Source organism: Wolffia australiana, chromosome 17, assembly GCF_029677425.1.
Source record: "Wolffia australiana isolate 7733 chromosome 17, ASM2967742v1".
Classification (NCBI taxonomy): Eukaryota; Viridiplantae; Streptophyta; class Magnoliopsida; order Alismatales; family Araceae; genus Wolffia; species Wolffia australiana.
The window spans coordinates 11,280,625-11,302,536 of record NC_135851.1 but is presented as its reverse complement, the minus strand read 5'-3'; the positions used below and the strand labels follow the sequence as shown (position 1 = coordinate 11,302,536).

Genomic DNA, 21,912 nt, shown 5'->3' with positions numbered 1-21,912 from the left:
TGGAGTCCATCATGGCTGCCAGGTGGATCTCCGGCCAGATTTTGACCTGGCGGAACCCACCTGGCAGCCACGCTGGATTCCACGTCATCATCGCGATATGTCGACCTGCCAAGGGTTTTTCAATAAGAGAGAGAGAGAGAGGGGCATTCTAGTGAGAGAAAGAGAAGCGGCCTAGAGAGAGAGAAGGAGAAAGAGATTCTAGAGAGAGAAAGAGAGGTGTTCTACAGAGAGAGGCATTTTGTAGAGAGAGAAAGGGAGAGAGACCCGACTGAAGTTTGGCAGAACGCCTCTCTCTCTAGAACACCTCTCTTTCTAGAGAGAGAGAGGTCAGGTCTCTCTAGAGTGCCTCTCTCTCCCTTTCTCTCTCTAAAAAATGCCTCTCTCTCTAGAACACCTCTCTTTCTAGAGAGAGAGAGGTCGGGTCTCTCTAGAGCGCCTCTCTCTCTACAAAATGCCTCTCTCTCTAGAACACCTCTCTTTCTAGAGAGAGAGAGGTCGGGTGTCTCTAGAGCGCCTCTCTCTCCCTTTCTCTCTCTACAAAATGCTTCTCTCCCTAGAACACCTCTCTTTCTCTCTCTAGAACCTCTCTCTCTCTCTCTCTCTCTCTCTAGGCCGCTTCTCTCTCTCTTATCAGAAAACCCTTGGCAGGTTGACATATCCCGATGATGACGTGGAATCCAGCATGGCTGCCAGGTGGGTTCCGCCAGGTCAAAATCTGGCCGGAGATCCACCTGGCAGCCACAATGGACTCCACGTCATCACCAGGATATATCGCAGATGACTTGGTGAGTTTGGGATATACCCTACCAAAAAAAAAGCTAAGGTTAGATCGCAGATTTTCGACCTGGTTTGGGCTGTACTGTGATATTAACCCTTCTAGAAAACTTCCAGATTCAATATCCCAAGATTCTTCAGAAGCAATCTTCTTACTCTTGTAACTCCAGGAAAATTGAACCAAACAAACCACACAATTTGAGATTCATGGATTATAATTTATGTTTGGGATATTCTATATGTCGAATGAAACACAAAATCATTCAGTAAACATATTAGAACATCTCATCGAGCAGGTGGCCGACATTGCAATATCTTTTAAGAAAATCTTGTTTCACTTATAACGTGATGAAACCTACACCAAGTGAGACAAACGAAAAGTAAGGATAAAATGATACATAAGATGTTGACTACACCTTTTGCGTTGATGTTGGGATCCGAAAGTCCTACGCTTCTAAAAAAATTAAAATATGCACAAAATTTTCTTGTCGCACGAGAGTTAATGAGAGGAGAGAGAGAGAGAGAGAGAGAGAGAGAGAGAGAGAGATTTGTCTCTCCTATCAGGGAGGGAGAAAGAGTCGAATAGCTACTTTTTCTAGGAAGGAGTCCGAAAAATGAAAGTGCAGAAGTCAAAAGAATAGACAAAACGGTAAAATATTGAGTACGGGGAAGCCTTTTCCATGTTCTCTACGACCTTTATATCAAAAAAGGCCCTTTTATGATTACCTTGTTTCTAAGAATTTGAAGTTCAACAAACGTCTTTTTGCTTGTTAAAGTGATAAAAAAATTCATCATATACTTCTCTTGATTCACAAATCTAAAAAATTTTATGGTCCAAAACCCCTTGATATGATTCATATGCCATGGGTTTCTCGGGTATTATCGTTATTTTATAAGTACTTGATCATATACCTTGGTCCTCAAGGCTGTCTCTATCACTTCAGTTCATGTTGAATAGAAAAGCTGTAATTACATGCTCCGAAAATATTGAGCTTACTTCCGCAAATGGAACATACTCCACATTAGATCTTCCATTATTGTTCTCCAAGAAAAATATAAACATTCATAACGATATACGAACCCGTAATTCTAACCAAAGATATTTTTTATTAGTTAGTGAGTTGTACGTAGACAAATCTTACAAAATGACTTTTAACAATTCAAAGTCTCAAGTCAAGCTGTATATAACAGGCAAGTGGTGGCGGCGCCGCCGGTAGAGCTTTAACGGCCGATGTTCCGTTGTCGAAAACCACCGCTGAAGGCCCTCACGAGTTCCTGGTGTTTACCACCAGAGAAAAGAGACAGACGGAACGATTCAAGCCGCAAAGAACTCCGTTAAGCCCACCGTGTTCATCCTTCAGCGCCACGTCTTCGGCGGTGCAAATGGAAGACTCTTGCGGAAGGAGAAACTCACGTGTATCTCTCTCTCTCTCTCTCTCTCTCTCTCTCTCTCTCTCTCTCTCTCTCTCTCTCTCTCTCTCTCTCTCTCTCTCTCTCTCTCTCTCTCTCTCTCTCTCTCTCTCTCTCTCTCTCTCTCTCTCTCTCTCTCTCTCTCTCTCTCTCTCTCTCTCTCTCTCTCTCTCTCTCTCTCTCCCTCTCTCCCTCTCCCTCTCTCTCTCCCTCTCTCCCTCTCCCTCTCTCTCTCTCTCTCCCCCTATCTATCCATCTCTCTCTCCCTCTCTCTCTCTATCTATCTATCTCTCCCTATCTATCCATCTCTCTTCCTATCTATCTATCTCTCTCCCTATCCGTCTATCTCTCTATCTCTATATCTATCTATTTATCGATCTATCAAACTATCTATGTATCTATCTGTCTGTTGATCTATATCTCTATCTATTTATCTATCGACATATCTCTTTCTTTTACAATCTATCTAGAAAACGATACTGATGACTGAACGCCTCTTTTAACAGCATTCTCGTGATCGAAAGGAACGTGGATAAGTCCCTCTTTGCCGAAAGATGCCTCTCTACACCTACGATTTACGAGAGAGAGAGAGAGAGCCTCATCTTCTTCCCCTTCAACCAAGATTTTATCTCTTTGAGGATGCCTTGGCACCCGAGCTCTTCGTGACTAGATCGAACCTTTGGTTGAGATCTGGAGTGCGATAGAGATAGAGAGAAGTTATATATAATATATCTATAGAAAGAGAGATAGAGATGATGTAATTCTTTCTCCTCCCGCTGCTTCCCGTGTTTCAAAGAGGACGGCGTCCTCACTTCTATTATTTTTGTGCTTCGACATTGGGAAAACAGCAGTATGAACATGAGCGGACACGCGTCGGCACCCCGTATCCTCTGCAACGCGTATCTCCCTCTCTCGCTATATATTGTCCAAAGAGGTGGAATAGAGAGAGACACACGAGGACAAACAGAGAGGAGCAGGCGCGGCAGCGATGGTTCTCAATATCACGTCTATTAAGACGTCATCCAACGGGCTATGGCAGGACGACAATCCTCTCCACTTCGCCTTCCCTCTTCTCATCTTGCAGACCATCATCGTCGTTCTCCTCAGCCGGTTTCTCTACTTCCTCATCAAACCCTTGCGTCAACCTAAAGTCATCGCCGAAATAATCGTAGATATCTCGAGTCTCAACCTTCATTTCATTTCTTTTCAGTTTACCAATCTCTCAATCTGATTATAAATTGATCGGTGAATGAAGGGTGGAATTCTATTGGGCCCGTCGGCGCTGGGAAGAAACAAGGAGTACCTGAAAACCGTGTTTCCTTCATGGAGCATGCCGATATTGGAGACGACGGCGACGATTGGGCTGCTCTTCTTCCTCTTCTTAGTGGGTCTCGAGCTGGACCTCGCGTCGATCCGCCGTAGCGGCAAGCGGGCGCTGTCCATCGCCGCTGCCGGTATCACGCTACCATTCGCGAGCGGCGTCGGCGTCGCCTTCGTAATCCGTCGCGTTATCCCCGGCGCGGACGACGCGGACTATGCCCCGTTTCTCGTCTTCATGGGCGTCGCTCTCTCTATCACCGCCTTCCCCGTCCTCGCTCGCATCCTCGCCGAGCTCAAGCTCCTCACCACTCAGCTCGGAGAGACGGCCATGGCCGCCGCCGCCTTCAACGACGTCGCCGCCTGGATTCTCCTCGCCCTCGCCATCGCGCTCTCCGGCGGCGACGACCACAAATCCCCGCTAGTCTCTCTCTGGGTTCTCCTCTGCGGGCTCGCCTTCGTTGGGCTTATGATGGCGGTGGTCCGGCCAGTAATGGCGTGGGTGGCTCGCCGGGCGGCGGAGAGGGACGCCGAGCTCTGGACTTGCTTGACCTTGGCCGGTGTTCTTGCCGCGGGCTTCGCCACCGATCTTATCGGTATTCACGCCATCTTCGGAGCCTTCGTCTTCGGGCTAGCGATACCCAAGGAGGAAGAAGACTTCGCCGAGAGGCTGATAGAGAGGATAGAGGACTTCGTTTCGGGGCTGCTTCTTCCCTTGTACTTCGCTTCGAGCGGGCTTAAGACTGATGTTACGAAGATCAATGGAGGGAAGGCGTGGGGGCTGCTGGCGATGGTGACTGCTGTCGCTTGCTTTGGTAAGATGGCGGGGACTTTCGCTGCCGCGGTGGCGTGTAAGATGAAGGCGAGGGAGGCGATGGCTCTGGGGACTCTGATGAGCACCAAGGGGCTTGTTGAGCTCATCGTACTCAACATCGGTAAGGAGAGGAAGGTCAGGTTTTCTTCTCTCTTAGACTGGTTCGTTGAGTTAGAACAAAAGTTATCTTTTTTTTCCTTTTTGTCGTACTGGATATGGCAGATATTGCATGCACGGTCGATCCACTGTCATCCAATTTCATGCTTCTCGTCTCTCTCTTTATTTATTTATCCCTCTCTCTCTCTCTCTCTCTCTCTCTCTCTCTCTCTCTCTCTCTCTCTTTCTCTCTCTCTCTCTCTCTCTCTCTCTCTCTCTCTCTCTCTCTCTCTCTCTCTCTCTCTCTCTCTCTCTCTCTCTCTCTCTCTCTCTCTCTCTCTCTCTCTCTCTCTCTCTCTCCCTCTCTCTCTTCTCTCTCCCACAATCTGTTTCCACACGTAAGAAAACTAACCCGCGTCTATCCCTAGCCCATTTAACGTTCTCTTCTTTGGGAGACCATCTCTCTCTCTCACTCAGACACATGTAAATGCTCCCTCTAGGTCACCCGCTCTTCTCTTTTTCATTGCCTAGTTATCCTTATGGAGAAAGAGCTCGCACTTTCTTTGTAAGGGCCTCTCTCCCTCCCTAACTAGTTCACCACCTCTCGTCTTATTTTTCTCTCTACCCTAATTACCGAGACCATCTCTCGCATATTCAATTCCAGAGCGCTCAAACTTAGAATTCTTCAAATCCTTGCACAAGACATAGCGGGGCAGCCTGCAGACCGAAAGACTCCATCTTGCTATTCTAGTGCACTCTTCCGCCGGCCGAAATTGATAGATCTTGTTTTCGATCCCTAGCCGTCGAATCAGATACATAAACATATTTTAATATAGATACAGATAGAGATGGACAAATTGATGATGCTCTTTCCATGTTTATCCTGTGGAGGCCTATAGTTGAAAAGTAGACGGAATTCTATCTGGGTTCAATCTAAACATCTGGCGACTCCCCTGTTTGACCTAATTCATTTGTTCTTATCCCTAGCTTGGAGTTCTGCGTCTTGGGATGTTAAATTATTAATTGGCCTACAAAGGATGCTATTCAGGCTACAAGAGAGATGACCTCTATATCATCTTTCTCTTTCTATCACCTATTTGTTTACATATTCACAACTGCCCTTTCTTTTCCCTCGCTAAACTTGAAACCATCGTACTTGCCTGCTTTCTTGACTGCCCTTTCTCTTCGTTATTTGGTCCTGAAATCGAATTATTCGCAAGTTTTGTGCTCTAAATAAAAAAACCGATCCGGCTATATTTTCTTTCTCTTTAATCTCTCTCACGGAATAACCTTTCTCCTCTACTTTCTTTCTTACTTCAATCATCAGATATCGTCATAGGATTACATGTTCTTGTCCGGGCCTTCCCAACACAGAGAAAACTCCATCTCTCTAGCATTTTTAACTCTCTCGACCAGAGTTTAGGGTTTGTGAAAGTTTTAATCAAATACTGTCAGTCATGGAATCATTCTTATCGAAGCATTCCCAGGGGCTCGTCGTGAATGAATCTACAGATTTGGTTCTATAAAGGACCTGTATAATCATTTGCGAGATGTATTTGTATGTAGTTGAAGTGCGTGCGGCAGCTTCTTCCTCTTTCTCTTGTCCATTCTCAGCAATTTCTCGACTTGTACTGCGTGAGTTCCAAACAAAGACTTGGCCTTCCGAATGCAGGTGCTCAACGACGAGACTTTCGCCATACTGGTGCTGATGGCACTGTTCACCACCTTCATCACGACGCCGGCGGTGATGGCCATCTACAAGCCGGCCCGCCGCGGCGGAGCCGGCGCGCAGCGGCGCAAGCTCCAGCGCGACACCTCCGGCAAAGAAGGCGCCGCCCATCTCCGCGTCCTCGCCTGCGTCCGCTCTCCCCGCGACGTCCCCTCCACGATCAACCTCATCGAGACCATCCGCGGAAAGTCCACGCTCAAACTCTTCATCCTGCACCTCGTTGAGCTGACAGAACGCTCCTCCTCCATTGTCATGGTCCTCGCGGCCCGCCGCAACGGCCTCCCCTTCCGAAACCCTCTGAAGAAGGACACCCGCGACAGGGTCCTCGTCGCCTTCGAGACCTACGGCCAACTCGGAAAGGTTAACGTCCGGCCCATGACCGCCATCTCCGCCATTCCCACAATGCACGAGGACGTCTGCAACGTCGCGGAAGACAAGAGCGCGGCGCTGATCGTCGTCCCCTTCCACCGCCACGGGACGGAGAACGCGGGCCACGAATGGCGAGCCGTGAACCGCAGGATATTGAAGGAAGCGCCGTGCTCGGTCGCGGTCCTGGTCGACCGCGGGCTCGGCGGGGGCGAGCAGGTGGGCTCGGCCGAGGTCTCGCGCCGCGTCTGCGTCGTCTTCTTCGGCGGCCCGGACGATAGGGAGTCGCTGGAGCTCGCCAGACGGATGGCTGAGCACCCGGGCATCAAAGTTAACGCTGTAAGGTTCGTCGTGGATGGCCCCAAGTCTGCCCACTTGGCCGTCAGCCTTAAGCCTTCTCCGACCAAGTCCGCCGAGGATAACTACAGCTTCTCCATGGCCGCTGTCGACCGCGAGAAAGAGAAGGTACCTCCGCGGAAGATAAACTCTGCTACGATTGATCGATCGGAATCATGATTGTTTATCTGTTTTGGGTTTTTCAGGAGTTGGACGAGGCGGCGGTGGCGGAGTTTCGGATGAGAACGGACGGAACGGGGACGGGCTACGATGAGAAACCGGCGATCAACGTGTTGGACGATGTTATCGCCATGGGAAGGAGCGGAGATTACGAGCTGCTGGTGGTGGGGAAGGGGAGGTTTCCGTCGTCGATCGTGGCGGCGCTTGCGGAGAGGGCGCCGGAGCACGCCGAGCTTGGGCCTGTTGGGGACGCATTGTCTTCTGCCGTCAATGGCGTCGTCTCGTCCGTGCTCGTTGTCCAGCAGCACGACGTCGTCCACTCTGAAGAGATTCCCGTCTCCATTGTAGTCGAAGGAGCGGATCCGGCCAGCCCAGCTTAGGCAATGCGAGTCTGTGGCGTTGTGTGATGTATAGAAACGGAAACGCTAGAGGTGATAATTTATAAGGATACAGTGCGATTACTACCCTATCTAATAACCTACAGAGGAGCTGGAAAGAAATGCACGCCACGGGTATTATTAGCTTTTCACGAGAAAACCAGTTCGGAGACCACATCATTAACCCAGTGTTTTCCTTAAATAGTGATAAGATTCACTAAGTTATTGAGTTTTTTAATCATCGTCAATGTTAACTTTGTAGGATAATGGGATTGTTGAAAAAAGGTAATTGGAGGGTAAACAATATTATGTGGCCTTAAAGTAAATCACATTTTTACATCTCATTTAAGTTTATTGAAATAAAAAATTATTTATGATTATTCTCTAGTGATGTAATAATGAAGTCCATGAATGCATGTAATGACTAAGTGAATTATTATTAGATCACCAATTTTTAAGCATATATTATTAACTTTAATATTCAAAAGATACTAAGATACTAAAGGCATCTTACGGATGGACAACTATGTTTTAACTACGGCATACAAGGCCTTAACCACATGCTTCAAACAAATCGTATCTCACATGTATCAAGAAGTACATAAAGATGATTACGATCAAGATCATCAATGCTTAAGTTATACGGGCCTTTGTAAAATGTTTGAAAATAAGTATAAATAGAATGGAACACCCATTTAAGTGCCAATGCCAGCCATACCTGGCCACACCCTTCCTATCTTATCTTCTTCCCAAAATCACTCCTTTCACTAGTAGACTTAATATTGAGAAGGTCTAGAAGATCTTCAAGGAGATTTGGATAAGTTAAATAGGAGATGTAATGCCTTGTCGATCACATGGATACATCCAGAGGCCAGGCATGTGAACAGCTTGAAGAGACTGTTCCATAGATAAAAGTAAAAATAGAATTAGTTTCGCATAAGGCAATAAGATCATCTAGACTTTATTTGAAATTTTTAGTTCAATAAATTTTTATGTACCTTGATTCTATTGTGTTTATTGGTTTGAATGATCAGTAAAGCCGAAGAAAAATCCCAACATATTTAAGAGGATAATTAGAGGTATATAATACTTCTTATATGGTAAAAGGCGTCATGATACTACAAATTCATATAACACGTCCTTTCATCTTATATTTTTTCTAATTGTCTTACATAATTAGAAAAAATAAAGAAGGCACTCATCTAGTTTAGGCGTTTAATTTATGTTAACTTTATATGTTGAGCACCATTATAGTAACCAGAGTTGGAAAACCTGAGTGATGTAGCATCATGTGATTTAATTCACAAACATTTATTGATTTACAATAATTTCTCTCTAGCGTGAAGTGATTTAGAAAATATTTTATATTTTTTTCAAAATTTAAGACTGGTGTCGTTGCTTCATTCTTCGTTCCATTTTTTTGCTTTCTTTTGAGTCCAAGGAGAGCAGCCTTTTAGGCAGCTTGTTTTTAAAATTTACTTTTCTCTTCTCCTTTTTTATTCTTCTTTGTTACTTGTTCCTTTACTCATTTCCGTTGGAGATTTTCGATCTCCCGAAAATTCTCTTACACTATCGCTTATCTCATACACCTTGTCTTGGCTTTCTTGTCTTTGAATAAAGTAGTTTATGAAGTGCAGAGTATAAAAAATGATATGGGCATTCACTCGTTCATTCTTTCCATTCAAAAGATATTGAAATTACTGTGAATCTAATTTCACGTATTGGAACGAGAAGATGTGTTGGCTTTGATGTCAACCACCTTGTTGAGATGAAGGGTTGTCGATAGTAACATGTTACAAATCAGTTTATGTCAGGTCTGGTAATCGCAGTCCAATCTTACATCTTACATATTATTTATCAGGCCGCAAAAATCCAAACTAGATCAGTTTTTTTTTCTAAACATAAAATAAACTTGCATATGATGCGCCTGGGCATGGTCTATTTGTGAAAAGTCCGATTTGGGTATATTTGTTTCTTATTTTTTGTGCCAAGAGCCCTTGTTCTAGTTGTAGATATGATGCGTGCATCATGCGTCAGGAGTTACCTGAGTTACAAACTCGTGTACTTCTATTTTCTCTCTTCTTGCTCCCTCCTCGCAATTGGTAATTAGTTTGGAATATATTTCACACAGCAAATCAATGAAGGTTTCAACTAATTTGACTCCTGCTCTAAAGGAAAACGTGTGGTAGTTGTATTGGTACCATGGCTTTCTAAGTAGAGGGCCATTTCAATACGCGACCTCACAAATGCCACGAGGGTGTTTCGTATTTTATTGGGTTCACTAGATCTGCACGAAGACGATACAAGTTATTGAGATTCAGAGAAATACAATAAAAAAGATGATGAGATTGATTGCGACGAAGGTTTAGGCAGAACATTTAATGGGCCGCAAGGTCAGTTGTGGAGTTAAATATCCAGTGATCGTTCCATCTCCTTCTCTCCCTCTTCCCCCTATTACAAAAACTTTCTCCGAAGATCACTGGCTGATTACCCTTCTAAATTCTAGTCATTATATACGTAAAAATTTTCTCATTTCGTCTATCTATCCGCGCCGCCGCTCTTGTCGATATATTCTCGGGAGAGAGAGAGAGAGAGAAGTAGAGAGAAAGAGACAGAGAGAAATAGAAAGAAAGAGAAGAGAGAGAGGGAGAGAGAGAGAGAGAGGAGAGGAGAGAAGAGAGGAAGACAGAGAGCGCAGGGAAAATAGCTAGAGAGAGTGGGGGGAAGGTTAATTGTCAGGGCCGACAGCTGAGCCTCACCTTCCTTGCAACGATCACAGTTACAAAAATCGAGCCCTTTAGCTCTGATTGTCATCCTCTTCCTACCCGTTCGCTGCGAGACTTTCGTTCAAATTCAGAAAGGGAGAGAGATATATACAGAAATGAAGGACATCTTCGCAACGATGACAGGACTGCGGGGACCAAGTGGGTTTGGATCAGGATCAACCGCAGAAGATGTAACGCGAAATATTGATGCGTCCCACCTTACGGCCATAGTCACAGGTTTGATTATCCACATTATCAATCTCTAAATGCCCTAACTTCGTTACCTGTTCATCCCGAAGCAGGTAAGATAGATAAGAATGCCACAGGTCCCATGAGTGCTTAAATTTAATCTAAACCCTGGCCCTAAATCTAACCATGATATTGACATAATATTATTTCCTGTTTTTCCCTTACCTGATTATTACACGTTTTTGGCTTCTCGGCTGGGGAATCCTTACACATATAGGCGTCGAGTTATACGTACAAGAAAACACAAACCCAAATGCAATGGATAGAATGAAAAGCCATTTTTGTTAAATCGTCATCGGTGAATAAAATGAGATAAAAAACCCTTCTATCCTACCTTCATCTAAGTGTTCTGAGCAGGTGGTGCAAGTGAGATTGGAGAAGAGACGGCAAGAGTCCTGGCTCTACGTGGAGTCCACGTTATCATCGCTGCGAGGAATACAAATGCTGCGCAAGCATCCAAAGCACGAATTTTAGCTACCAATCCTTCAGCAAGAGTGGATACCCTCAACCTCGATCTCAGCTCCATAAAATCAGTCACGGCATTTGCAGAGGCCTTCCTATCCATGGCACTCCCTTTGAACATTCTCATGTGACAAACTCTAGCATAAATAACGCGAAAATCTACGAATTTCTTCAGTTTCTTTGACCTGACACTAAGTTTAATATACTTGATCGATCTGCAGAAACAACGCCGGCGTAATGTTCTGTCCCTTCCGTCTCTCCGAGGACGGGATAGAAACCCAATTCGCCACCAACCACATAGGTCATCATCACCGCTAAGTTATTTTGCTAAGTTTTTTACTCATACGGTCTTTTCACTATTCTCAGGGCATTTCCTGCTAACCAATCTTCTTCTTGAGAAGATGAAGACCACGGCGAAAGAAACGGGGATTGAAGGAAGGATAGTAAACCTGTCCTCCATTTACCATTCCCGAACGTATCCAGGAGGTATACTCTTTGAGGCGATCAATGATAAATCAAGGTGAGAGTTATATGAAGTTTTAAATGCGAATTCATAGGATTTGATGTCGTAATGAACGATGACCACGCAGATATTCAGAGAAAAGGGCGTACGCACAGTCTAAGCTGGCAAACATCCTCCACGCCGTTGCGCTGTCCAATCGTTTGAAGGCAATCTCTTTTCATTATCGTTCTATCTCCTTCATTGACTTCACAATTTTAGGGAGTTGACTGCTAGTTTTGAGCAGGATGAAGGCGTAAACATCTCGGTTAATGCAGTTCACCCGGGGCTAATCATGACGAACTTGATGAGGCATTCAAAGGCCCTGATGAGTACGTAATGCTGATTTGCTTGTAGACCCTTCGATGAAAATCTCTAATTTTTGCGATGAATTTGCAGGACTTTTTCAAGTGGCAACTTATGTCTTGTGGAAGACCGTACCGCAGGTAAACCCACCCACAAGACCATTTCTCTCCTCTGTCGACCAAATTTTAATTTAAGATCTCCACTTAATTAGCTCTAGAATTATTTTATACTGTGACACTCCCTTGGTATATTCCTCAAGAACAGTTTTGTATATAGCCGGGGGACAAAATTTAGAAGAAAAAAAGTTATGGGTACTTTCTGGAATGTAGTTAGTTGCTTGAATTCCCACCTAAGAAAACCACTTCTTTTTTAAGAGAAACGAACCTCTCGCGTAGCAACCACTTCTTTTTTAAGATGATGAGAAGAGGAGACACAGTGTAGTCAAAATCTTTGTTAATCCATAAAACTTGTTGTTAACAATGGGTTTGTATTTATATTGTAAGATAATAGTCGTTATGTAGTTTGTTTCTATGTTTAATCATAGCCGTTATAACAAATTATAACGGCTATAATGAAAACAGTCCTGGCCGTTGATCCTAACAGCTATATTTGATCCTAACGGCTATATTTAACCCTAACGGCTATATTTGATCCTAACAACTATATTTCATCCTATCTATGTTTCGACCTATATTTCATCCTATTCACTATTTCTCTAACGAGTATAGGGGTACGTGGCTTTATTTACTAGGCTAGTTGTTATATTGATTCCTATTGGTTCATACCTAGTCATCCAACGCTTTTGACTCGGCTTGAATGGGGCTAGAAGTGTGAACGGAGTTAGAAACTCCGTTATTACTTTTGCCCCAAACATTTGATGATTCAAAATTAAGCATATCAAAAATGGAAATTTTATGACGATTTTTTCTGTCCAAGGGAGGGATTCTGGTTTGAGGATGCTTTGTCGACTTGGATGTTGTAGGGAGCGGCGACAACATGTTATGTAGCTCTCCACCCTACGCTGAACGGGGTTACTGGGAAGTACTTCATAGACTGCAATGAGAGGCAACCCAGCAAACTCGCCAGAGACTTGAAGCTCGCTAAAAGGCTGTGGGACTTCAGTGAGAAGCTGGTCCAGTATGATAAGTGAATCTATAAACGGCGTGAAAGATCTTATCATCCTTTTCTCTTCTTCCTCATCGTGCCAGATTTCAGAGAAGAACATATATATGACTAGCATGCCTATAAATCCTTCTTTGCTTTAACGTAATAATAAAATTTGGAGGAAGCTTTATAAAAACCCAGAGTATTTTTATCTATTTTTTAATAATTCTGAAAACTTGCGACCTCCTGGAGCCCAAAAACGTATCCAGATTCAGGGACAAGTGGAATAAGAAGATAATGTGATATTCAGGTTCTTTACGCTGCGTTCTCTGCCACCCCCCTTCTTATTATGTTGTTGTTGAACTTTCATGGATTGCTTCTTCAATATCTGAAAAAAAAAACTTAATAAAACTAAGACTGCAAGAGAGGGGGGGGGGAGAGAGAGAGAGAGAGGAAGGGAGAAAAAGACTGGGGAAGGATACGGTCCAGTTTTACCACAAACCTAAACATAGACCTAAAGTTAGGTCCAGTCCGGTCCAGTCGGGTTGACTAGTGAAAGATAAAGTCAATGTCAGGTTGACTTCATATGTTTGTCGCCTTGGGTGCCAAGTAGTGTTCAAGAATGAGAGAGAGAGAGAGAGAGAGAGATAAGGAGAGAATGAAAAGTGTGAGAATGAGAGAGGGAGAGAATTAGAGGGGGAGAGAATCAGAGAACAGAGAGGGAAAGTGAGAGAGAGACAATGAGAGAGTGAGATAAGGATAGAATGAGAGTGAGAAAAGGAGAAAGAGAAGGAGAGAGTGAAAGGGTGGGAGATTGAGAGAGGGAGGAGAGAGAGTTAGAGGGTGAGATGATGAGAGAGAGAGAGGAAGAGAGAGCGAGATGATGAGTGAGTGAGAGGGGAAGACTGGAAGAAATTGAGAGGGAGAGAATGTGAGTGAGAGGGGAAGACTGGAAGAAATTGAGAGGGAGAGAATGTGAGTGAGAGGGGAAGACTGGAAGAAATTGAGAGGGAGAGAATGTGAGTGAGAGGGGAAGACTGGAAGAAATTGAGAGAGAAAGAATGTGAGAGAGAGGGAGATAATGAGAGAGTGAGAGAGGGAGAAAAGGAGAGTGAGTGAGAGATAATAAGGGATGATAGAGGTGAAGAAACGAGAGACGAGAGAGGAGAAGAGGAACACCGAGAGAAGAGGTGAGATATGAGATCGTTGTTTATCCTTCAGAAAATGTTACAATCATCTGGATTTATATATCGTATAAGACTGTATGAATAGTAACTAACCGTTGTTTGGGATATATCCGTTGTAACAGAATACAATGGATATATCCATTTTAAATTCAGATACAATCACTACCCTTATAATGAATCGGGTGCACCGATCACGACCGTTGATCGGTGCGGTGCTCCCTTTCTTTATAACGTTGAGCTGGTCTTATCTGGACCGTTATAACTAAATGGGTGAACCGATCACGTCCGTTGATCGGTGCAGTGGACCCATTTGATCCTAGCCGATATAATCCTAACTAGATTTAGTCCTGACCATCTAGATTTAATCCTATTCTATATTTAATCCTATAGTCTAACTCTCTAACAAGTATAGTCAATATGTCGATTTTACTAAACTAATCTTGATTAATCCTAACGGAGGAATGTAACTCATGGTCGTTGACTTGGCGAGTTAGCGCGGTGGTCTTTTGGTGCTAATTCCTTGACAGCATGCCCAAGAGCCGATTGGAGTTCATTTGAAATTGAAAGGTATTTTCTCATCTAGGATCCCGCCTCTTCCTTTGGATAATTATCTTTATTGTTTTCCTAGAGTACATCTTGGGCGCCCCACGTCGCTGTGATGACAGATTCACCTTGATGAGCGTGTCTCCGGGGAAGAACATCATCAACACCTCTGTCACCTTCTTGTTTGTTGTTGTCATTTTCTTGGAGTTCTTACAGACACTCAAGAACTCTCACCCAGTCTGGGCCATCCTGTCCATCTTGCTACCAAGAACGATCCATGCGGTTGTTGTTGTTCACTACCAGCCCCAACTTTGCGTACGCGGTTGAATTCCACATGCGCGGCCTTTGCCATTGAAGATTTACTGGGGACGCCTGCATCCAACCTCGGCGATTGACCAGACACAGCAGTCACCATATTGAGGATTCTTCCTTTTTTCAGCCTTTGATCGCAGTTGTTCTTGGTTGTCTCTGTGGGAATTGACCGCTTGTGGTCGCACGCCCGCGGACGTGCTTTCTTGAGATCATATCTCGCGGCCTTTGTCGTTGAAGATTTACCGGGAATATCTTGATGGGTTGTTGCTCAAGCTCGCCGGAGGATCACTGTCGCCGGGGGGTTTCTACCACAATGTTGTTTTGGGAATTTTTCTGTTGCAGGTCGTTACGACTTCTGTTGCAGTTTAATCGTGGTCGTCTGTTTCTAGGAGTTATGACGGCGAGGATGCTGCCACCTCAGCTCACGACGCCAGCTGTCCCGTGGAGCTAGTTAGAGACTTCTTTCTGACTTTTCCGTGTTGAACGCCCTATATAAAGGGCTATGTGTTTGATGAAATGCACACCCGAACTTGATTCTTTCTTCTACACGAGTGTGTTTTTTCTCTCCTCGCTCCCTTGCCCGATTTAGTAGTTTCTTGAGTGGTTCAAAGGCTTTCTATAGCCAACATTTGGTATCAGAGCCGAAGGCCTAACATTGCTGGGATCCTGAAGATGGCGAAGAAGGCAGGAGAGCGTGGAATGGAGATGGCGGTATCGGCAGCGACGCCTCTCATGCTCTCCAAGATGAATTACCGTGTCTGGGCAATGCGGATGGAGGTACTGGTCGAATCTGATGATTTGTGGTCAGTCATGGTGGACAATGATGTCCCAAAGAAGGACAAAATGGCGCTGTCGGTGATCCTGAGCGCAGTGCCAGAAGACGTCATGGTCATGCTGGATGCGAAGAAGACGGCCAAGGAGAATTGGGAGATCCTACGGCAGAGGAATCTCGGCATGGACACAGTGATTCAGTCCCACATACAAGGTTTGAAACGTGATTTTGAGATGCTTACTATGTCCAGGAATGATTCCGTCGTGGATTTTGCGATGAAATTCACGCAAATTCTCTCCAAGTTGTGAACTTTGGGCGAGGTGGTAGAAGAACGAGAAGCTGTGTGGCGGTTCTTGAGGGCGACTCCTTCGAAATTCGACGCACTCACCCTGTCCTTGGAGCAATATGGAGATCTGGACAAGATAAGCCTCGATGAAGTTATTGGCTCACTCACCGTTCATGAGTTGCGACTCAAGGAGCGGGAGACTCGTGAAGAGGAACAAGCCTTGCTGGTGAAATCTATGAACAAGATGAAGATGATGAATGAAGGAGCATCCTCATCTCGTGGTGGAGGTCGCAATCACAACCATGGCAGAGGAAGAGGCAGAGGAAGGAGCCGAGGACGAGCTTCAGCTCATGAAGAATATAGGGAGAGTAAGCCTTTTGACAAGTCGGGAATTCAATGTTATAACTGTCAGAGATATGGGCATTTCGCATATGAATGCAGAAGTAGAAAGAAGGAGAGAGGAGATCGGGCATTTGTTGCTGAGACGACTGCAGCACCGGTGACCGCAAGCGTTCCTGCGCCGACAGCAACATCCTCCCTCTTGATGGCCGTAGAATAGGCAAGTTTATCAAATTCACTCTTGCTTGGATCTGACAATGATGTAGAAGTTTAAGGTTACTGGTATCTCGACACGGGAGCAACAAATCACATGTTTGGACAGCGGAATTTCTTCTGCAACCTGGATGAGTTAGTGTCCGGATTTGTGAAATTCGGGGATAACTCTAAGATTCCTATTAAAGGAAAAGGTGATATCGTGATAACTCAGAATAATGGCAGCACTCTCAAGCTTCCCAAGGTGCTATTTTTCCCTGACTTGGCAGCAAACATCCTCAGTCTTGGCAGACTGGATGAAGAAGGATGCAAGATGACCACGGCAGAAGGTAAATTGACTATATTTGATTCTGGTGGGCAGTTATTTGCAGAAGTAAAGAGATCAGAGGGGCGGCTCTACCTGCTGAAACTCAATGTAGTGGATCAATGCCTGATCACTGCAAAAGACGACTCTGAAACCTGGTTGTGGCACTCTCGTTTTGGCCACACCAGCTTTCATACGCTAAAGGAAATGTCCAAGAAGAATCTTGTTGAAGGACTTCCCCAGCTCAATTTGCCTGCTGAAATCTGCAGAAGTTGTGTTGGCGGAAAGCAACATCGGGTGCCATTCCCACAGGCATCCAATTTTCGAGCATCAAAGCCTTTGGAGCTCATTTATGCTGATTTATGTGGTCCTATCTCACCACCCACCTTGGGGGGAAGCAGGTACTTTCTTCTAATCATTGATGATTATTCAAGACTAACTTGGGTGGCAATGTTGAGGCAAAAATCAGAAGCATTTGAGGCATTCAAGCATTTCAAGAGCTTGGCAGAAACGGAGAAAGAGGTGAAAATAAAGATACTCAGGATGGACAGAGGGGGAGAATTCACTTCCGATGAGTTCTCAAAGTTTTGCTCAGAACATGGCATTAACAGGCAGTTGACCGCACCTTACTCACCCCAGCAGAATGGGGTCGTGGAGAGGAAGAACAGGACTGTAATGTCCATGGTCCGAGCTATGCTCAAGGCTAAAGAACTTCCCAGAGAGCTTTGGGGAGAGGCTGTAAGTATGGCCATTTATATTCTCAATCGGTCTATTACTAAAAGTCTGCAGGGCCAAACTCCATACGAAGCTTGGACCGGTAGCTAGCCTAATGTTGATCATTTGAGAACTTTTGGGTCGATTTTCCATGTGAAGCTCACCGGAGGACATGTGGGAAAGTTGGAAGACCGAAGGCATCCCATGGTCTTTATAGGCTATGAATTGGGAACGAAGGCATATCGATGTTTTGATCCGACTACGAGCAGAGTCGTGATCAGTCGAGACGTGTTTTTTCAGGAAAATCAGAAATGGACTTGGTCGCAACAAGGTGAAAGTTCAAATTCTCTTACTTTCTCACCTGATTTCTTGCATGAACCAGGTGTGGAAGAAGAGTATGATAACCCTGATGAAGATCAAGAGATTATAGTGCCATAGGAAGAAAATCTGACATCTCCGGGTGACTCTAATGACAGTCAACTTCCAAGGTACCGGTCATTAGCTGACTTGTACTCAGAAACCAGCCCTGTTGCTCTAGATGAACAGACCTGCCTACTTGTTGATGAAGAGCCCCTTACTTACTCATAAGCTGCTCGAGAGGAGGACTGGAGACAGGCCATGAAAGAAGAGATGATGGCCATTGACAAAAATCATACTTGGGAACTTGTGCTCCCTCCAGTTGGCTGCAGGCCAATTGGATTAAAATGGATCTTCAAGCTGAAGAGAAACGCACAAGCAGAAATCATAAGGCATAAATCAAGAATTGTGGTAAAGGGCTACTCACAGAAAAAGGGGGTCGACTATATTTGCCCCTGTTGTCAGATTTGAGTCCATAAGAGCCTTGATTGCCCTGGCAGCTCAAAGGAGATGGGTGATTCATCACCTAGATGTGAAATCGGTGTTCCTAAATGGAGAAATTGATGAAGTAATACATGTAAAGCAGCCAGAAGGCTTTGTAGTTGAAGGGAAGGAGAGCCATGTGCTCCGATTGAGAAAAGCTCTGTATGGATTGAAACAGGCACCGAGGGCCTGGTATTTCAAACTCCACAAGTTCCTATTGTCGCTTGGGTTCGCCAAAAGTGATTATGAGCAAGCTCTATACTTAAAGAGATCAGGTTATGAATGTTTGATCATCGGTGTTTATGTGGATGACTTGATTGTCACAGGTTCCAGTCCACAAGGGATTGCAACATTCAAAATGCAGATGAAGAAAGAGTTTGACATGAGTGATCTTGGATCACTAAGCTCATATCTTGGGCTTGAGGTGAAACAGGAAGAAGACTGGATTTTTTCTGACTCAGAGAAGTTATGCTCAGAAAATCCTAGAATATGCAAAGTTGGCTGACTGCAATGGGGTTTCCACTCCACTTGAAGCTCGTGCAAAGTTCACCCATAATGAGAAAAGTACACGGGTGAATGCCACAGAATATAGGAGTTTAATTGGAAGTTTACGATACCTGACTCATACAAGACCAGATTTGCTGTATTCTGTGGGGATACTGAGTAGATTCATGGAGGATCCTACTCAAGAACATTACTGTGGAGTCAAGCGAGTTCTGAGATATGTGAAAGAGACAGCTGATTATGGGCTTTTCTACAAGAAGGGAGGCACAAATTCTGAACTGATTGGTTTTAGTGACAGTGATTTTGCAGGAGATGTGAATGATCGGAAGAGCACCTCTGGGTACATCTTCTTCCTTGGTGGAAGAGCAGTCAGCTGGGGATCTCAGAAGCAGGGTATTGTGGCTCTGTCTTCATGTGAATCCGAATACATTGCCGCTACGGAAGCTGCACGTCAAGGTGTGTGGATGAATCGTCTGATTTGTGAAATGAAGGGTGAAGAGCAGACGACAGTAAAGTTGATGGTGGACAATCAATCTGTAATTATCTTGAGCAAGAACCCAGTCCACCACAACCGTACCAAGCACATTGATACAAGGTACCATTTCATCCGACAGTGTGTTGAAGACAAGAAGATCGAGATAAGCTACATTCGGACGGAGGATCAACTGGCGGATATATTCACCAAAGCTCTTGGAAGGTTGAAGTTTCAAGAAATGCGAGGATGCCTTGGAGTACGTTGTCTTCGCACGGAGGAGCTAGAGCAAGGAGGAGATTGATGGGTTGTTGCTCAAGCTCGCCGGAGGATCACCGTCGCCGGCGGGTTTCTACGACAATGTTGTTTTGGGAATTTTTCTGTTGCAGGTCGTTACGACTTCTGTTGCAGTTTAATCGTGGTCGTCTGTTTCTAGGAGTTATGACGGCGAGGATGCTGCCACCTCAGCTCACGACGCCAGCTGTCCCGTGGAGCTAGTTAGAGACTTCTTTCTGACTTTTCCGTGTTGAACGCCCTATATAAAGGGCTATGTGTTTGATGAAATGCACACCCGAACTTGATTCTTTCTTCTACACGAGTGTGTTTTTTCTCTCCTCGCTCCCTTGCCCGATTTAGTAGTTTCTTGAGTGGTTCACAGGCTTTCTATAGCCAACATATCTGCCTCCCCCCCTCGATGACCGGCCAGACACTTAGTAGTCACCTAATTGAGGATTCTTCCTCTCTGTGTCTACTGTTCACGGTTGCGTTTGGGCTGTCACCGTGGATATCGTCCGCTTGTGGCTGCCCACCCGAAGACCTGCTTCTTGTGATCACCCTCCGCAGCCTTTGCTACTCGGGACTGTGCGACTACAGCCACTGTCCACTAAAGACCGCCACACAGTCACAGTTCCGCCTTCCTATGGCCGTCGCACGCGGACTTGCTGCCACTATCAGCCCAGCAGTCAATCACGATCAATAGATCAGACGCCTATTCGCCTGCCCTATCCACTAGATCACTCAACCCATCTGCGTGGACGGTCAAACTCTAAATGCTCAGCCTGGCCACCAAACCACCCCGTCTTCAGTCCGCTCCTACACGACCTTGTTCCTCTAATCGAGAGTTCCCTTGTTCGGCCTTCTCAAATCATCATCACCGAACGGACGATGACGTCGTCATGGACCCTGGTCTTGACCCTTCCAGATTCCTTCCTCCCCCCCCCCCTAATTTCAGTATCGTTATTTCCTTCAGTGCCGTCACTCTATTTGTTCCTCCGTCTAGAATTTAAAGGACATTGATAGGACTAGCCACCTCTACCAAGAGTTAGGGATTTTATTCTCGATTTCGACTAGGATTGCTAATGGATAGGGTTGTGGACACCATGTGGATACTAGATATCCCTCACTTTGTAGCGTGACAATTTGATCTAATGGGTCATTGGGATTCTGATTGTGGTTTGGCACACTCTGACTCATTAATTGATCTTCAATCCACTCAGCAATTGCCCGTAGTTCTCATTGAAATTTAACGCTTCTGCATCCATACAAACCCGTTGCACATATTCTTCGTCATCTTCCCCTGTGGTGTAACACGACCCGACTGATCCCGGCACTCATGTTACATCAGTGAGAGGGCAAGACTGAGATATATATATGAAGTACAAGAGAGAGGGACTATGAGAGGCAGAGAGGGAGAGAGTGAGAGGGAGGGGGTAAGAGTGAGAGAGTTGTTAGAACCTAGCTCTCTCTCTCTTCAGCAACTCACACAGAGAAGGGAAGCACAAGCACTCACTCTCCTAGTGACGCACAAAGATATGGAAGAGGAAGCTCCCACTTTCCTTATCTCACACAGAGAAGAAGAAAAAAGAACAACAAAGAACACTTTGAGAGAGGAAGAAACCAGGGATGGACGCAGCATACTTCAACAAAAGAACTCATACACATTTATAGGCATTCCTGCATAACTGCATATAGACTCAAACTAAGAATGGTCACACACTTGTCCAAGGACTTGGTCTTCCTGGACACCCAGTCCACTTCTCCTGAAACCCAGCTCTTACCTCCCCATCTCCCAATAGATCAATGCTCCATGCTGAGTTAGTTATTGCCTAACCCATTCAAAACTAAGTCCCTAAATTTACTAACTCAAGATTAACTATCCAACAAGAGTGAGAGGAAGAGAGTGTGCAAGGCAAAGATTGAGAGAGGAAGGGGGGGGGGGGGGGGACACTGAGAGAAGGAGAGTGAAAGGGCAACACTGATAAGGAGGGACTAGGAGAGGGAGAGAGGGAGACTGAGTGGGCGAGAGGGAGAGAGGGAGAGACAAAGAGAGGGAAAGAGGCAGAGAGTGAGAAGGGGAGAGAGGGTGAGAGAGAGGGAGAAAGGGTAAGATAATGAGAGAGAGAGAGGGAGAGAGTGAACATGGAGAGAGGGTGAGAGAGAGAGGGAGAGAGGGCAAGAGGGAGAGCGGAAGAGAGGGCAAGAGAGAGAGGGAGAGAGTGAGAGTGGAAGAGAGGGCAAGAGAGAGAGGGAGACACTGAGAGCAAAATAGAGGGTGAGAACATTTTTTATACTGATTGGCATAATCATCTTCTCAATTTAGCTACATCTTTTTATACTGATTGGCATAGAGATAGAGAAACCTG

General features: G+C 45.2%; 3 protein-coding genes across 4 annotated transcripts; all 3 read left to right on the top strand.

Annotated features, from left to right (window-relative positions):
• The first annotated feature begins 3,046 nt into the window (after positions 1-3,046).
• On the top strand, positions 3,047-7,503 carry CHX20 (cation/H+ exchanger 20). The gene is made up of 4 exons (XM_078589110.1): positions 3,047-3,352; positions 3,440-4,450; positions 6,084-6,971; positions 7,049-7,503. Exons 1-4 carry the CDS (start codon positions 3,173-3,175, stop codon positions 7,400-7,402), a joined length of 2,433 nt encoding a protein of 810 aa, XP_078445236.1. The 5' UTR covers positions 3,047-3,172; the 3' UTR covers positions 7,403-7,503.
• Positions 7,504-9,926: 2,423 nt separating this feature from the next.
• On the top strand, positions 9,927-12,945 carry LOC144714421 (NAD(P)-binding Rossmann-fold superfamily protein). Of its 2 annotated transcripts, none has more exons than XM_078589159.1 (8): positions 9,927-10,401; positions 10,771-11,002; positions 11,097-11,176; positions 11,242-11,395; positions 11,466-11,544; positions 11,622-11,706; positions 11,774-11,820; positions 12,617-12,877. In XM_078589159.1, exons 1-8 carry the CDS (start codon positions 10,281-10,283, stop codon positions 12,632-12,634), a joined length of 816 nt encoding a protein of 271 aa, XP_078445285.1. In that variant the 5' UTR covers positions 9,927-10,280; the 3' UTR covers positions 12,635-12,877. The 2 variants fall into 2 exon arrangements, with proteins under 2 accessions (XP_078445285.1, XP_078445284.1); XM_078589158.1 differs by having other exon boundaries at positions 9,930-10,401; positions 12,663-12,945.
• A 2,553-nt stretch (positions 12,946-15,498) lies between these two features.
• Positions 15,499-16,443, top strand: LOC144714229 (uncharacterized). Its single transcript, XM_078588923.1, has 2 exons — positions 15,499-15,811; positions 15,926-16,443. Exons 1-2 carry the CDS (start codon positions 15,499-15,501, stop codon positions 16,441-16,443), a joined length of 831 nt encoding a protein of 276 aa, XP_078445049.1.
• Positions 16,444-21,912: the final 5,469 nt, after the last annotated feature.

What these genes read in the sequence shown, in the direction of transcription:
- CHX20 (XM_078589110.1), top strand. Translation starts at nt 3,173, where the DNA reads ATGGTTCTCAATATCACGTCTATTAAGACGTCATCCAACGGGCTATGG. An exon ending in ACATCGGTAAGGAGAGGAAG is followed by an intron (nt 4,451 to 6,083) that starts GTCAGGTTTTCT and finishes TTCCGAATGCAG; the next exon opens with GTGCTCAACGACGAGACTTT. An exon ending in TCGACCGCGAGAAAGAGAAG is followed by an intron (nt 6,972 to 7,048) that starts GTACCTCCGCGG and finishes TGGGTTTTTCAG; the next exon opens with GAGTTGGACGAGGCGGCGGT.
- LOC144714421 (XM_078589158.1), top strand. Translation starts at nt 10,281, where the DNA reads ATGAAGGACATCTTCGCAACGATGACAGGACTGCGGGGACCAAGTGGG. An exon ending in ATTCGCCACCAACCACATAG is followed by an intron (nt 11,177 to 11,241) that starts GTCATCATCACC and finishes CACTATTCTCAG; the next exon opens with GGCATTTCCTGCTAACCAAT. An exon ending in GCGATCAATGATAAATCAAG is followed by an intron (nt 11,396 to 11,465) that starts GTGAGAGTTATA and finishes ATGACCACGCAG; the next exon opens with ATATTCAGAGAAAAGGGCGT.
- LOC144714229 (XM_078588923.1), top strand. Translation starts at nt 15,499, where the DNA reads ATGGCGAAGAAGGCAGGAGAGCGTGGAATGGAGATGGCGGTATCGGCA. An exon ending in GATTCAGTCCCACATACAAG is followed by an intron (nt 15,812 to 15,925) that starts GTTTGAAACGTG and finishes GCGAGGTGGTAG; the next exon opens with AAGAACGAGAAGCTGTGTGG.